Here is an 18,080-nt window from a genome sequence, read left to right on the forward strand (position 1 = left end):
AACAAAATTACTTAAGAATGAAAACTAAAAAAATTATTCTAAAATGAGGGGGTGGGTTTGAAAACTACCCTCTCGTTACAATACTATTCAATTTTGGAGCTCTAAAATGGAACGCGTGGAAAAGTACGCATCATGCCGAAACAAGAAACAACCATTTTGGAAATATTAAAGGTTAGACTCCAGTTACCGCCACTTCAATGACAATGACGTCACCTGCATACTTTATGAGAAGAGTACTGTCAGTACTGAAGATGCCAGTTCGAGTTCTATTGTTATTCGATTGCGGGTCAGTAAAACCAGCAATATAAGGACTGGCCCCATATCTTCTATCTACGATTCATATAAACTTCCCCTCTAACCACTGTTAACCGTTTCTTCGCTGAAGCATAGCGGTTATTACGGGTTTGGTCCGTTTATACACTTCTTTTTTTTTTATTAGTAAGTAAGTGGGCGGTCCGTAAATGTCGAATTCCTGACACTTCTCCTGCTTTCGGTTACCAAATGAGTATATACGGACCATACGCTACTTAACAGTTACCTATGGGAAGTTGGCCCAGCCAACTGTTGTGCTAGATTTGTGCTGCTTTACGCCTTTGTTCTCTATTTATTCTATACGGTTCTCAAGATATTTTACAATGTTAATTTTATCATCAACTGATTTGCAATTTGTATTTTTTCAATACAAGTGTTTTGAATCTGAAATTTTTCTTTTTAAAAACGAAGAGACGTCTTTTATTAAAATGAAATCTAATAGACGCCAAGATTTTGGGGCGGCTTTTTGAACTTGGTCAGACAAAATATTTACATGTGTAAGACTGTCATAAATATCTCCAGGGTAAAGTAAATCAACCCAGTGAAGTTAATTCACTGTACATTATTCACATGTTTTGCAACAAGTATCGAAAAAAAATGCAATTCAGGCATTACCGAGGAGAAGACCGCCAGATGGAAAACCATCAAAGATGCCGTGCTCTACTCATATACATATAATTATCCCAGCCAGCCTGTAAATTTCGCTACCGCAGCGGTCACTGTTAGCTTTTCGGCTGGTTTATCGTTGATAAACGTCGCCGACTGTTTAGTATTGTTCTTAGCAATCCTTTGATTACATATTGCTTCTGTCTGCGCGAGGTTCTAGTCTTTGTTCCGTCGAGACACGGTACTTTAAAAGGATGTTTTTTTTGGTGTTAAAAGTATCACCGAACCTCATCTAATAGTTCCCTTAACTTAAAACTAAATCCGACGTGGACGGCAAATTCGAATCATTTCAAAATTTTCGAATCTCAACTACAATTGGAATTTGCCTTCTAGCTTTGGTCTGTACGCGGTTTCATATTGCATGAGAAACAATTTTGTTGGGAATTGTCAACTTTTGAGAAGTTTGAAAAATGAGAAGACAAGAAAAAGCAAGAACATAAATAATTTATTACTCAGTACATTTAAAATCACAGGTAATATCCAACTAACTTTCAGTATTTATAAAATATCATTTCTAATATTATTTATGAAAAAGGCAAGTTCAGGAGATAAATGGCAGTCGAGTATTTCACAATGAATTTTCTTCGAAATCATACATGGCTTCTGATTCAGAGAAGAAATCTTCAGAAAACCAAAAAGTCCTATTACTACTCATACAAGGCAATTCTCCCTCATTGAGATAAATTTCATAATTACTAGAATAATCCCTGAGAACAGTTTTCGTTGACATGAATCCATAGTCCAAAACCATAACTTTTTGGCAATTGATCCTAGGAAACTTTAACGGTGGCAATGGCTTGAAACTTTTCACTGAACAAAGTTTTTCGGTGGGCGTGTAAAGTAACTTGAAAGCGTCTGTTGCAATATTCCATATAAAAATAAACTCGGAGCAATAGATAGCTGGTTTACAATTAGAAACATTTTTCAAAGCTCCAATTTTTATCGTGGCCTTACAAACTATATCACCATCCATTGGACAGATCTGGAAGAAAAAAAAGAAGAATGTAGATCATTCTTAATTAATTATTTTTATCAGAATTATGCATGCATATGTTATCCACTTTCAACGGTTTTCTTCAATACAGATGTTTTTTCCCAGCAGGAATAAAAAAAGATGATATTATAAGATTTTGAATGTATTGGCTCCATTCTAAAATCAGTTGTTCTCGATCAATTCTAGTGATCAATAGTTTTTCTTTCGTTTGATTTTCTACACTCGATCGCTATGCAACGCGAAACACGCAATTTGACCCAAGAGGAATGTGCCCAAGCGGTAGTTTTGCGAGAAGAAGGGTGGACATACACAAATACTGCAGAAAGGTTTGAAGTTTCCCATACAAGTGTGTCCAGAATATTGCAGCGATTCAGGGAGAAAGGTATGAATGTCCGAAGACCAGGACAGGGTAGACCACGGGTAACAACTGCCATTCAAGAACGTTACTTGAGAGTTTCTTCGTTGAGACAACGGTTTGCAACCGCTCGCCTCCTTCAAATTCAGCTTGAGCAAACTCATGAGGTGCAAATTAGCACTCAGACAATAAGAAATCGCCTCAGAGAATATGATTTAAGGCCTCGTGTCGCGGCAAGAGGCCCAGCTCTTACCCCAGCCCATCGAAGGGCGCGTTTGGATTTTGCGAGAGAGCATATCCATTGGGAAGAGGCCGATTGGGAAAGAGTTCTCTTCACAGATGAGTCTAGATTCTGCCTCTACCATTGTGATCCACGTTCCCTTGTATACAGACGTCGACATGAAAGATATGATCAGTGCAATTTCCTGAATACTACTGGTTTCGAGGGAGGATCGATTATGGTATGGGGTGGAATATCTTTGACTGCTCGCACAGGCCTAGTGGTCGTTGATAATGGAGCTATGAATGCTGATAAGTATATAAGGAACATTCTTGAAGAGCATGTAGTGCCATTTGCCCCATACATTGGTGAAAATTTCATTTTTATGGACGATAATGCCAGACCCCATCGTGCGCGCATCGTTCAGAAGTACCTTGAAGAGGTTGAAGTCTCTCGAATGGAATGACAAGCAAGAAGTCCAGATCTCAATCCGATTGAGTAGGTTTGGGACAACCCCAATAGAAGGCTGAGAAGTTCAGAAAATCATCCAGCTTCTCTTAATGACTTAGGAATCCAACTCGGAGAAATCTGGGAAGGATTAGATCAGAAAATTTTAAGATCACTCATTTTCAGTATGAACTGTCGTTGCCGAGCTGGTATTAACGCAAGGGGTGGAAATACCAATACAATACCACTTATCAGCATTTCAGTATTTTGAAAATTGTTTATTTCTCTTCTTTCACATAAGATTCGGTGAAATCCTGAATTTTTCTTCCATTTAATGTGTCTTGTTTCGTTCAAAACCTTCCCGAGAGAACATAAAAAATATGTTATTAAGTCAATGTAGAGTTAACTTTCATTAAAATTGAGATTTTCAGAATGTGCGTTAATTTTTTTGCGCAGTGTATTTTCCGAAGAATCGACATTGTGATAAAATAAGTAATTACTGGGACTTTTACGTAGAATGGACAACATAGCGCTGATTAAAAACCCAAAAATGTTTTGACAAGCGTCATAACCTCACATTTTCGTACTATACAGAGTGGAATGTGTCAAAATTCCATGGCCAACCGAGTGCCAAAATAAAAGTGAATGGAGTATACTATATTCCACTCTACTTATAAAATCTAATTAGCCCATAGAATTGTAAATTTCTGATTGCTAATAAATAAAGGGAAAAGAAAAATAAATGCCCTACCAGCAACCGAAGTGTTTCCCCACACTAAAATGTTGTACGACAGGTGGCTGTAAACCAGACTGTAAAAGAGGTAGATTTCTTACCCTACTTATTGCGCAGTGGGAGCTGTTTAGTTTGCGACTAATGGTGGTATTCTGCTTTCATCTGTAAGCCAATCTGTAACTTTTCATAAGCTTACAGGAAAATTGCAATTCTTGACGTTTTAAGTGATCTGTAGCTTACAGGAATCCGTAACTATTTGCGATAAGTAGTTCAAAAGTAACACTGAAGAGAAGATAGTTACAGGAACATTTCCAGAATTGCATTAATTACGAATCTGTCAATCGGACACTGATAGATCGATCGTACGCTACAGATTTGTAACTCAAAGCGGCTACACACTGCCCAACTCGGTCGGGCCAACTGTCGGGACGACCAGATTGGGCGTTGCGTACAGACGGCACGACCGCCGTCCAACTTGGTCAGTTGAATTTCACGATCGCTGGAGTATACATCCAAAGAGTATCAACAAGAGGTTTCACTTTGCCGATTTACAAGGGAAGATCGAATGCATGGAATTTCAACCTTGAAGTGGGGAGACGCTACGCGCCAGCAATACTGCGCTCAGATTCACTGCAGTCAAACGAGAATATGGGCGACCAATCAGATTGCGACTTGTGAACAGAACGAACATCTGCTTTGGTTTTCGTCCCTTCCACTAAACCACTAAACCAGGAAACATTCAAGGGCATTGAAACGCAACCGGCCAAAATGATAGAGTGAATCCTCTTGTTGATACTCTTTGATACATCGCTCGGATCAATGGTGACGCCCATTTTTGCAGCAGCGATACCTCTCCAGTCGACATCTGAATACAGAATGAGCTCGTTTCCACCCGACAGAGCTCCACACGATCCAATTCGGTCGGTCTGTCGTGCGGTTGGATGGCTAGGCCGTACGACAAGACCCGACAAATCTTCTGTCGGCGGTCATAGCTACACACGGACCGATTTCACATCCAACCCAACCAAGTCGGGCTGTCGGCCCGACCGAGTTGGGCAGTGTCTAGCCGCTATTACAGGTGAAAAGCAGAATACAACCATAAATGCGTTGATATGAGTAGACCACTTCAGTCTACTGTTCAGGTGGATGCCATGTCTTTAGATGGAATGACATCGTTTAGATGGCGAATGACCAGTTTACGATCATTGTGACCAATTTGAAGTAAACACACTCAGGTTTCTCAATGTTTACTATCAAATTGTTTCCCTGACACCAGTTAACAAAGCTATCCAAAAAAAGGCCACACAACATTTGGAGCAAAAAATGAAGCTGTTGATTTTTGAAATAACTTGCCAAACTGATGTAGGCTTAGTACAATTTTTTTTCAAGACAGTTAATTGAAGTTGGGCCAAATTTTAATTTTGAATACTTGGCTCGGCAAGAAGCGACATTATTTTCCAGGCTGGAGCAATTGGTTTAAAATTGAAGATTACAGGTTACAGAAGCACTATTCGGGATAACATAGGAAAAATAAAATTTGAAAAAAGTAAGAAATTGTAGCAACAGGAGTTCAAATATCATCGCAGGATGTGCATTTTCTTGAATAAAAGAAAAATACAGGATTAAGATTTTTTTTTATATTTTTCTGATTATGACTTAATCTTAACCCGATTCCGGCTTGACGTCAACTTCTGGGACAGCCTGTATAATATTCCGAAACGCAAACATACAGCGCTACGTACAGAACTAAAACAGTCCACCATGTTCGCCAATCTGCTGCATTTGCAGCTTCTGTTACGTTTAATAGTTTTGTGGTTAACTTGAACTCTTTTGTTTTAGGTGGTTAGTAATAAATCGAAAATATAAAGCATAAATAAAAACAAACCTGGTAGATAATTGGAGTAAATTAGGTATATTAGATTTTGTGTAATAATTCCCAGTCTCGTTCTTACCGGACAATAAGATATATTTTGAATTTCGAGAACTATTTTCATGGAAAAAAATAGTTATTATCCTATCGAGTGCGGAAAGTGATACCTGCCCGCAAGAACTGCAGTTGCCCGAACGATGTGAAGCAGAGAGCGGGTAAGCAGTTGAATGCGGGCAAGACACTTTCCGCCAGAGTTAGGAACAATATTTTTTGTACAAGCGCTCGAAATATATGAATTTATCCGTTTTACGAAACAAATAAAAATTGATTTGATTAATTCATATATAATGACAGGCGTAATTCTGCATGTCGTTACCATGGATATGTCATCGTTGGCTTTCGGTGCATAGAGACATGACAGAATTTAATTTACTCAAAAGCGTGCGAGAAAGGAAAAGCAGGCGTTTTTCCCGCACCTTTTGTGATTCTCTGCAACTTGAGATGCGTGCGGAAAAAAAGGTTGAACGCGAACGCTTGTAGAAAAAATAACTTATTCATGGAGATGAGTTTTCTCCACCATTACTTACATGTATCATCTTCACATCATAGTCCTGACAATGCAAAAATTGTAATTGTGATTCAGTACAAAGTTGTTGAGCTCTCCTCTGTATGAACTGTTCACAGTCAAATGTTCTTTGGGTAACAATTAAATGCATCTGCGTTATATGATCCAACTTGAAATCTTGTACAACATCCAGCAGTTGATCGGATAGTGTTTGAGCAATCAAGGGGATTTCTATGGGAATGTTGTAATCATCTGAAAACATTTAGCGAATTTAGTATCCAAGAAACAAGGGTTATCAGCCTTACACCATATGTTTAAGAATAGTTATTTTCTAACAATTGATCAACAGTTACGATCAGAAAGAAATTTCACGAGTTAGGAACATATATTATGTTTCTAAAAAGTGCTGAAAGTGATACTAAAAAGTGCTGAAAGTGATACTTTCGGTCGTTGACCGAACGACCCGAAGCGCAGCTTCGGCAGTTTCCGGTACTAGCGGGAAAGGGATACGAATCTAAAATAACTGCAGAAATAGAAATATTTATTCTCCTAAAAACTGACGAAAGTGTACTTCCCCGCAAGCAGAAAACACTCTTTACGCATGTGTTGGAAACATTATTTTTTTCTACGACCATTTTTTTCTCCATTTTCCTTCACAAAATATTCAATTTCATCTTTTTGAAATGAGCATCTATTAAACTTTTCTGGGACATCAACAGTCCCAAAATTTGGAAGTATCCAAACAGAGTGTATCAAGAGTAATGAACCAAATACAAAAACAAATACTTCTACTACTGTGTTGACCTGTAGAAAAATAAAACCCTGTTACTTTTTTGATTATTTTCAATAGCCTTCTTTTTCGAATATGTTCAGTAGCTTACTTAATAAATTAGCAACTACACTGCGCAAAAAAATTAACGCACATTATGGAAATCTCAAATTTATTCTACAACTGAAGGTGTTCTCAATGATAATTATTTTTATCAGAATTATGCATGCAAATGTTATCCACTTTCAACGGTTTTCTTCAATACAGATGTTTTTTCCCAGCAGGAATAAAAAAAGATGATATTATCAGATTTTGAATGTATTGGCTCCATTCTAAAATCAGTTGTTCTCGATCAATTCTAGTGATCCATAGTTTTTCTTTCATTTGATTATCTACACTCGATCGCTATGCAACGCAAAACACGCAATTTGACCCAAGAGGAATGTGCCCAAGCGGTAGTTTTGCGAGAAGAAGGGTGGACATACACAAGAATTGCAGAAAGGTTTGGAGTTTCCCATACAAGTGTGTCCAGAATGTTGCAGCGATTCAGGGAGACAGGTATGAATGTCCAGACCAGGACAGGGTAGACCACGGGTAACAACTGCCATTCAAGAACGTTACTTGGGAGTTTCTTCGTTGAGACAACGGTTTGCAACCGCTCGCCTCCTTCAAATTTAGCTTTAGCAAACTCATGAGGTGCAAATTAGCACTCAGAAAATAAGAAATCGCCTCAGAGAATATGATTTAAGGCCTAGTGTCACGGCAAGATTCCCAGCTCTTACCCCAGCCCATCGAAGGGCGCATTTGGATTTTGCGAGAGAGCATCCATTGGGAAGAGGCCGATTGGGAAAGAGTTCTCTTCACAGATGAGTCTAGATTCTGCCTCTACCATTGTGATCGACGTTCCCTTGTATACAGACGTCCACATGAAAGATATGCTCAGTGCAATTTCCTGAATACTACTGGTTTCGGGGGAGGATCGATTATGGTATGGAGTGGAATATCTTTGACTGCTCGCACAGACCTAGTGGTCGTTGATAATGGAGCTATGAATGCTGATAAGTATATAAGGAACATTCTTGAATAGCATGTAGTGCCATTTGCCCCATACATTGGTGAAAATTTCATTTTTATGGACGATAATGCCGGACCCCATCGTGCGCGCATCGTTCAGGAGTACCTTGAAGAGGTTGAAGTCTCTCGAATGGAATGGCCAGCAAGAAGTCTAGATCTCAATCCGATTGAGCAGGTTTGGGACAACCTCAATAGAAGGCTGAGAAGTTCAGAAAATCATCCAGCTACTCTTAATGACTTAGAAATCCAACTCGGAGAAATCTGGGAAGGATTAGATCAGAACATTTTAAGATCACTCATTTTGAGTATGAACCATCGTTGAAGAGCTGTAATTAACGCAAGGGGTAGAAATACCAAGTATTAAATCACTTATCAGCATTTCAGTACATATTTTGAAAATTGTTCATTTCTCTTCTTTCACATAAGATTCGGTGAAATCCTGAATTGAGATTTTCAGAATGTGCGTTAATTTTTTCCGCAGTGTATATTCTTATACTAAGCTAACTAATGTTGAACTAGAAAGAAAGAATTCAATTGATGAAGGGACTGATAATATCTCAATATGGACTTTTCAAAAAATTTTTGTCGAACTCGGACGGCTATTTAACCTGTTGTAATTTATCATATGTCTATTGTGAACTTCCTCAGGGCAATGTTGAATGAAATTGCTTGAAATTAATATAAGACCACCATTTTACTCATATATTTGAATTGAGAAAATGTGAACAAATTGAATTTTTGCGATTATGTATAAGCTATATATAGCTAAATGCGAACCCTATACAATATCTGAATTCAGAAGTTATTGTGATAAATTATATTGGAATGTATATTTTATTGTGAGAGAGACTGTTTTGGTTGTTGGGTCCTTTTCTTTGCATTTGTTGTTATTCTATTCTCTTTTCTGAACATGGGATTACGCAAAAACGGCGCATTATAGTAGATAATGAGCTAAACTTCTCCCTCCATCTCACTAAGGATGTCAGCTTCTGCAGTCTGAGTGTCCAGGTACCCAAGAAGTTGCAGTCTGTTGTGTCTTCCCAATTTTAGAGGTTAGATCTACATTCGAGTACCTGTGCGAATTGCATTTGTCAAACAATACTTTTATTTTTCAAAATGGTCAAATATTCATCAGTGAGCGTTAGACTTACTTTTAAGAGTTGGGTTCTTTGAATTTCTGGTATGTAATTATAATAATGAAGAAACCAGACAATATGGGTGGAATGTTGTGTTTGGAGAAGATTCCTCGCATCAATAAAACCTGTATTTTAGGGTAGCGAAAATCCATTTGCGCTTGCTTTGTACAGTTCACAACCTTTGTAAACGACTCTACGACCACGAATTTGCATAGACCAGAGAATACTGGCTCATAAATCACTATTGATTAATGAATGTTTGATAGACAATCAGCGAATAATGGTTCATGAATATTATCGTGGATAAAAAAGTTATTGTGTTAGCTTGTCACATATAGTAGTAAAAAATTCACCAGTAGCGAGAATTGTGCAATTTAGTTTTCTAATTCTAATCTAATCTAATCTAAAAACAGGGTGGATGAAGAGAGAGACAGGAATTTACAATTATCAGATGATGTCGACAAATAGCATGTTTACTTGAAAACATTAAAGCCAAACATGATGAGGAAAAGTAGGACCTAATATGTAAGGTAGATTCTATGCGGGACATTATGGATGAAACTAAAATTGAAAATAATGAAACACAAAGACTGCTTAATCAAACACTAACCGAAAGTGTAAGACGGAATGTTGAACTGATGAAGGAAATGGCCGACTTAAAGAGAGACACTAGACAGCTCAGATGATAGAAACTCATCATCCGAAAATTCCAATAAAATGAAGGAATTAAACAAGGATATGAGTTGGCTTAAGGCAGAGTTAACAGAAGCAAACGCCCAGATAACTACTGTTCAGGTTGAAGTTGTTAATTTGCAAAAACAAAACGACAAATTAATTTCTGAAAATAAGAAAATAGACAAAATAAATAAAGAAATGCTGGCCACAATTGAGGTACTTACTGTTGAGAGTTCACTATATAAGAGTGAACTGGATAAAGTGAATACCCATGCTTGCACTAGTAATGAAAGCATCGAGACAACACCTTAATGCACGATTATAGAAAAAGAAATGACTTTAACACATGAACAACTAGGAAAAAATATAGGAGAGGAACTATATCAAAGAATATACTATCGGCTCAAAATGGAACTACTGGAAGAATTAAATCAACAAAGGCCTGTCTCAGGAACTGATGATGATAACAAGGGGCAATTCGCTGGAAACACAGTCAGAAATTCACGAATGAAACCTGATCTGGAAAACACAAAAGTTACCAGAACACAGAAGACGCACTCACAAGCGGCAGCAGAAAATAAACAAATAACAAAACTCAATGACTTTCATCAGGAAATTGTTGGCGGTAACCAACACCAAATGCTCAGTGACTTGACAAAAGTTCAGAACAATAACAAAGATGGGAAGGATAAATTAAATTTTTATCGTGGAAACACACCAAAACAAAGGCAGAAAACTGTTGGACAAGAAAACAAAGACAAGACAGGAAATAAAAAAAAACTATGCCCATAAATATAGATGAAGAAGAAATTAAAAAAAACTGGTTAGAGTCATCCAACCAACCAAACAACTCTAAAAAAAGGGAATTTAGATTACCCAAAGAATCAAACTCACGAATAAGAGAGCAGAATGATCTAAATGTCAATACGCTCAAACAGAATAAGAAGACATCATCCATTTATGATTCCATGAAAGAATCGAGCAGTCTTAAGGCCTATATGCCATTGTCATACATTCACATATCTAAGATCCGACAAGAAAACGATGCACAGGATATCATTGAATATGTGAAGTGTAAAATTCCAAATACTGATGTTGAATATGAAGAGATGAAGGTGTCAGGAATGTACAAAAGTTTTAAACTGTCCTTTCCAGCAAATTATAGTTCACATTTATTACAGAATTCGTTCTGGCCAGAGTATGTGGCTGTGAGAAAATTTAGGAACTTTGAAAAAAACTTTCAAATGAAACAGAACACAGATCAAGTAACATAGAAACACAGATCAAGTAACATAGAAACCCTGACAGTTGGTAACTTAGAATATAGAATATTCTATGTTCTAAGGTTGGTAACAAGTCATTGGCAAAGAACATAATGATTACTGACTTGAAATATGGAAGTATATTGAGTATATTACATCAAAATATTCAATCTTTAAGATATAAAATATCAGACCTGGAGGTCTTTATACACAACCTAAAGGAAATACCACAAGTAATATGCCTCACGAAACATTAGTTCCCAGGGGATACCATCCTCTCAGCAAACCTCCCTAACTACAGAGTTGCCTCACACCATGTATAAAGACCACTACTTACCACAATAAAGTGGTCTTTATACAATGCTCACACTATTCAAGACAAACACCATATGGGGGATCCTGCGTCTATGTCTCTACAGAGACAGACTTCCTGGAAATGGACGAGCTAAATAAATTCACTGCGGAGGGCCACTGTGAACTGTGTGCAAGCATTAGCAAGAGCCTAAAGATAATAATCATTTCAGTATATAGACCCCCATCTGGAGACTTACATAAATTCCTTGAACTCTTGACACTAGCTCTGGACCACACACGGACGTATAAAAATTTCAAGACAATATTGAGCGGAGATTTTAATATCGATTTAGCTACACCCTCCAAAAATAGTAAAATTTTCAAGATCTTTTACTAACCTATAACCTCGAACCACAAATACATGAGTTCACGCACTACATTCACCGCAGTCTAATTGATAACATCTTTGTGGACGGTGCTCGGCTGTGCAAAGGCGAGGTAGTGAAAAGCTATTTCTCCCATCACGAAGCACAGATGATTACATTAAGCGACTGTGTGCGGGTGCAATGCAACTCAACAACACCGCCAAAACGGTTTTTCCCGGAATCTAAGATGGAAGATCTAAAGAACGACGAAGATTCGCAAACCCAAATGATGCGTATGAAGCGTTCTTCTCAACTATCCAAGGTCTCCTTAAAAGAATATTCACCGTCAAAACTGCACAACCAAAAAAACGCAAACCTTGGATCACAACTGGAATGAAAACTTCTTCAAAAAGAAAAATCCTTCTCTACCACCTAAAAGAGATGAATGAAATTACTGCAGTAACACAAAGTACTCAAAAATACTAAAAGAAGTAGTTAGAAAAGCTAAAAACCTGTCAAACGAAGAATATATACAAAAATCTAAGGACAAAACAAAGGCTACCTGGACATTGTTAAAGGAGTTTACAACCCAGTCACAAAAAAGGGATTCCATTATTACCGATCTAGACGGTCAAAACCATCCAAAGGATACTGTGGATTGGGTTAATGAGTTCTTTGTAAACCAGGAATATACAAACTCTCGCGAGCACACCAACAAATAAAAATATCGCTAACAGCATAGTCGCTCAATCCACAGATTCGACAGAAAAAAGAAACATCATCCTAAAGTTGAAGAATACCAACTCAACCGGACATGACGGAATACCGGTGAAGGTACTGAAACACGTGGCTGATGAGATATCAGGACCACTATCCTCCATCATAAACTCCACCTTTGAAACAGGTATATTCCCAGATCAACTCAAGAAGGCTCAAATAAGAACAGTGCATAAAAAAGGAAACAGGGACGATATGAACAACTACAGACCAATTGCAATACTGCCTAACATCAGCAAAATCTTCGAGAGAGCACTCTACAATCGCATAATAAATTTTCTTGAGTCCTTTAAACTGATATATGAATATCAATATGGCTTCCGAAAAGGAAAAAAAAACAATGTAATCTCCAAGATAATAGATTCGCTAAATAAGGGAAAATATACCCTGCTTTTATGTGCTGACCTCACTAAGGCTTTTGACAATGTGGACCATGGTGGCCTTCTGGAGAAGCTGAATAGACTGGGAATCCGAGTCCCACCCTTCAAATAGGAAACAAACGGTTGTAGAGTTTGACAAAACCACAGGAAAGCTGATCGAATCTCAAGAATTGCATGTTAAGAGGGGAGTTCCGCAGGGAACAATTCTTGGACCGCTTTTGTACATTGTGTATACAAATGATCTTGCTGAAGTAGTACACCAACTCACACTCTTCGCGGATGATACATCCTTGGTACTATCAGAGGATCCCAGTAACATACCAGCAAAAATATTCAACTCACTAGATAATCTAAACAACTGGTTCAGCAGAAATGACCTAATGCTAAACCCGAGTAAACACAATTAATAAAGTTTGAATTTACCACAGACTTTCACCAACGATCCTATGCTGATGCCGACAGATCACTAACCACCACAAATCCGTGCGTTTCCTGGGTGTTGAAGTAGACTACCGCTTGGATTGGACATATCATATAGACAACCTGTGTAAGAGTCTGGCTAGGTTTGGATATGCACTGGGTGGTCTATCTCGTTTGGTGAGACCAGAAACCGCAATTACAGCATACCATGCAAATGTGCATAGCAGAATTAGATATGGGATTCTGATTTGGGGCAACTCAGGTGAAATCGACAGAGTTTTGTTGCTACAAAAGAGATGTCTAAGAGGTACCCTGATAGGTACGAGAGCTGCCGACAACACTTTGTGGATCACGGTATCTTGACAGTGGTCTCATTGTATTTATATGAAGGAGCCCTTTTGTTGCCGACTATCTCCCATTCTTTCATGAAATAGAAAAAAAGCACAAATACGCCACTAGAGCCAAGGAACATCTGAACGTGCCCTCGTTGAGATTCTCATACCTTCAAAGAAACTCTTTACATACCCTGGTGAAAATTTACAATAAAATTCCTGATGAAATCGAACAGCTGCCTCAAAAAAGGATGGAGAGAGTACTTTTCAACTATATGAAGGACAGACCATACTATTCATTGAATGAATTTTTAAATGCTTGATACTTGACTGTTTTTAACATATCTTGTTTGGAGATACCTTGTTTATGATTGTATATGTTTATGTCTATTGTTTCTGTTTTGAATTGATATATTGACTAAAAGGGTTAGTATTTAAATAAATGATGACGATGATGATAATTTAATTATGAGTAATCCTTCAGAATCTACAAGTGACCCACCACATCTTCATAATTTATTGAAATAATATTAATTTCATTTCTATTTTTTCCAGCAGTATCTGAATAGAGGAAATCATAATTTGACACATACTTATCCAAAATTTTTCAATTACTCCCATTTTAATTTCAAACTAAAAATACTATTGATCAATTCAGTTCCTTCTTTCTCAAACACAGAGTAAGGAAAATTAAATTTTCTCATTATCATTTAAGACTGAGACGAGGCAATTTCCTTCAACTTCTTCATTAATATATTTTTCAAAAAAATTTTCATTATGATCTTATATAGGGTGTGGAAATTGTGTCTGCCCAAATTTCACAAAGTGATTCTACAGGCAAGGATCCTATAAAGTCCAAATATTTTATTAAGATAAGATTAGTGCCATGTGCACCGAACAATTTAAATCAGGATTATTTTTTTATCCCAGATTTACTATTCTTACAACTAGATTAAATTAATCCGCCAAAATTGAGGGATAATTCTGAGATTTAAAAATGAAGTCGACTTTCATAACTTCAATTATTAACTTTTAAAGGAGAATGCAGGGTTATCTGATCAATGCACAAATTCAGAAATGCTTGTTTTCCTCACAGAAAAAAAGTTTTATACCACTTTGATATTTCAGGAGTTATTCTTTGGCAAGATGATTTCCATAGACTGAATAATACTACTACATACTTCTATTATCATTTCTGGTTATAGATTATGTCTATGTTCCAAGAACACAAAAAGTCCCTTCATGCTACAACGTTACCACAGTAATTCGGTACTAGTGAACAAATCGGTGCACACAGCTATTAACGACTTATTAACGTCGGATTATCACCAAATAAACCACATACATTCAATATTCTTAGGCAATAAATACACACCTCTACTGTGTCCACTTAATAAGGAACCATTTTCGAAGTCTCCATTGGAATATCTACGAACAACTTTCTTGATCCACTTGGGGGTATTATCTTTTCCAGTAGCATCCACTATAAGCAATCCACAATGATTAGATCTAAAATTCTCTACTCCTCCTCCACCACCAATACCCGTGAAACTCGACAAGTGTCCATAACTTGTACCATTAGATTTCATAATCAGTCTTGAGTCATTATCAAAATCACTCTCAAGACCTGAAGGAGAATAGCTATGGAATTTCCTAGTAGTTTCTTTGGGCGATATTGGAGAACGGTTGAAATGATGAGGAGAGTTGCGAAAGGAAGTACAGTACACATTATGTCCACCACCAGGTGAAAATTGTCCACTTCGAGAACTAGGTGATTGGATAGGTGACCTTAAACCCGGCGACCGAGGGCTTAAAAAGAGGTTGTTCAGATCAGGAGATCGAATACACCTTCTGAAAAAACGTCTTTCCCGTCGAAGAGAGTTGAATGGAACGATATTCTCCATATTGTCCTCCGAAAACTCATACTTTTTTTCCGCCAAACGTTTTTTACGGAACAAACTCAACTTTTCACACTTTTCATTCTCTTCAATAAATTCATATGCTTTTTCCGCATTTTTTAAATCGATTTTTGTCTTTTCCGAATTTTTTTGCACTGTTGAATTTTGAGGAACTGGAAATTGGTAGTCTTTCGATGTTTGTAGTCTTTTGATTCGAGGATCCACAATATTTTGAACTAGTGTGTTATGATAGCTTTTACCTGTTACATTCAATGGTTCACAGGAGATGTTGAGTTCATGAAATGGTTTATTACATTCACCACTTTCCAGATCATATTCACTGAAATCTTCTAAGATGGCATCCACTACACTGTTTGTTTCAAAATTATCACTGATAGTCTCTGATGCTTCACTCTGAAAAAAGATCTTACAGTATCTGGACAGACTTAATCATTTAATGATGTACCTGAGTATCATTAAAACTGATTCCTAGTTTATCCTCATCTTTGATATTAATAGGAACAGCATTACTACTGGCTTGGGGTGGATTCGATGTATTAATATTCAAAATATGAATATAGTGACCTGTATTAACTACTAAGTAATCTGGGTATGCTAAAGAGATATGTGGATTGAATACTGGGGATGGATTTGAAAGTGGTAGGGTGTAGTGTAAAATGAAACCATGTTTCATGCACCAACCTTCAGAAACAGCCTCTTAAAGAAAAAGGAACAATTGAAATCGCCATCATCACTTTATTCTTTATATTACCTTTGCCTTTTTGGACAGGGTTCTTACAACAGTGTTTACAACTCTTTGATGGTAAAGTTAAAATAGTCATGTAAGCCATAGGAGTATTTGACGATCTGGAAAGTAAAATATTTGAATGATCAATCTTCAATTGAGAACAAAAGCTGTGAATCGTATTACTCACACAACTCCATAACAAATCAATTTATATGGATCTAATGGGAATTGCATGAACATCACGTTGTCCAGAACATTTGTTGAATCCTGGAGTTGCTTGAATATTTTGTATCTTGTTATATATTTCAATTCCATTCCTGGTTGGAACCTCCATAAATGTAATTCATATTCATAGGATGAATTGAGCATATATAAAATATCTTGGTCTGAACCTGCACTCTTTTCGGTGAAACTTAAAAAATACGTTCCACATACCGTGAATCCCATGAAAACATGATGCCTGAACGAATAGAAAAGGTAAATTCAAATCCATAAAAATCAATATCTACAAAGTTATATGGAGATTCCTAACTTACATATTTTCTGTATTCCTTACTAGAGAACTGAGTGGGACTCTGCATTGTGGATGAATATTTCTAAAAACTTTTTCAGTCTTTGCTCTAGGTCTTTTCGTAAATCGTCCATAAACCTGCGAAAAACAAAAATAAACATTTCGAAGATATATTTGGAGGTTAGGATTATATTATTTACCTGCCTATTTAAAACATGTAGTGCTATATTTGAATTTGGATTATTTTCTAATATATCCTGCTTTTCATTTTCATCTGAAGTTCCTTCAAAACTAGAAGAATTTGATTTATCCGAAAATGTATCGGAAAAATTAACATCCGAATGCGCCATGTTGTTTACTTCTGGGGATGTCCGATAACTCAGAACTCACACACCGAGAAACTAGTCTCGTCGATCTTCTTCATTAACACCTGCTTCTTTCCTTGAAATTTTCGATACTTTCGTTCTTCAATGAGCTAAATTTTCAAAATTGAATAAGAGGTGAAGAGGACGTTATATTTGCATATAGAGTGAGAAAAGATTACGCGCTAAAGTTATATCTCGCATATTTACTTTTTTTGAGACAAATCCTCAAACAGGTCAATTTTTATTTTATCAGATCACCAACTTACAAGGGGTGGAAAAAGCAGTTGGAGTTTTTCAAATGGCCACCATAACTTTTAAGTTATATGAACTTTCATATAACTTTTAAATATGGTTGCTCTATAAAGAGATGCTCATGGAGTTATCTTAACTGATGATAGAAAAATTCTCTAAAGATGGAAGGAGCATTACTCTCAGGTCATTTTGAGTCCTAATAACGACTTCGATTTATCTATTTTAGACGGGCGTATATAGTCCGAAGACATCGCTTGATGACGAAATTTCAATGTGGGAAATCATAAGTATGATAAAAATATAAAAAATATGAAAAAAAATAAGTCATCTTGTCTAGACGGCCGGTGTTCCAGCGGAGATATTCAAAGGCCTGGATGAAGACATTGTCAATAGTCTCCTAACACTGTTCCGCAAGGCCTGGGAACAAGGAATAAGATGTGCCACAAGACTTCAGAGACGCTTTAGTTATCAATCTCTATAAGAACATAGGCGATAAGTCAAATTGCAACAATTACAGGGGCATATCGTTGCTTAGTGTGGCCGGTAAAATTCTCTCGAAGATTATGGCAAATCGTCTGATTCCACTCTTAGGGTGACCGGCCACCGAATGCGAAGTTGAGCGAAGCTGAGTGTTTTCAATGCTAATATAATCATAGACAT

At 37.0% G+C, this 18,080-nt stretch overlaps 1 protein-coding gene across 1 annotated transcript; it reads right to left on the bottom strand.

Annotated features, from left to right (window-relative positions):
* Window positions 1-1,402: 1,402 nt before the first annotated feature.
* Window positions 1,403-17,319, bottom strand: LOC123313799. The gene is made up of 8 exons (XM_044898821.1): window positions 17,004-17,319; window positions 16,829-16,941; window positions 16,480-16,752; window positions 16,317-16,411; window positions 16,011-16,261; window positions 15,022-15,958; window positions 6,185-6,414; window positions 1,403-1,960 (listed from the first exon to the last, which is right to left on the bottom strand). Exons 1-8 carry the CDS (start codon window positions 17,151-17,153, stop codon window positions 1,547-1,549), a joined length of 2,463 nt encoding a protein of 820 aa, XP_044754756.1. The 5' UTR covers window positions 17,154-17,319; the 3' UTR covers window positions 1,403-1,546.
* Window positions 17,320-18,080: the final 761 nt, after the last annotated feature.

The sequence above is a fragment of the Coccinella septempunctata genome, chromosome 5 (genome assembly GCF_907165205.1).
Source record: "Coccinella septempunctata chromosome 5, icCocSept1.1, whole genome shotgun sequence".
Taxonomy (NCBI): Eukaryota; Metazoa; Arthropoda; class Insecta; order Coleoptera; family Coccinellidae; genus Coccinella; species Coccinella septempunctata.

What these genes read in the sequence shown, in the direction of transcription:
- LOC123313799 (XM_044898821.1), bottom strand. Translation starts at nt 17,153, where the DNA reads ATGGCGCATTCGGATGTTAATTTTTCCGATACATTTTCGGATAAATCA. An exon ending in TTGATTTGTTATGGAGTTGT is followed by an intron (nt 16,412 to 16,479) that starts GTGAGTAATACG and finishes TTTACTTTCCAG; the next exon opens with ATCGTCAAATACTCCTATGG. An exon ending in ATTAAGTGGACACAGTAGAG is followed by an intron (nt 6,415 to 15,021) that starts GTGTGTATTTAT and finishes AAATGTTTTCAG; the next exon opens with ATGATTACAACATTCCCATA.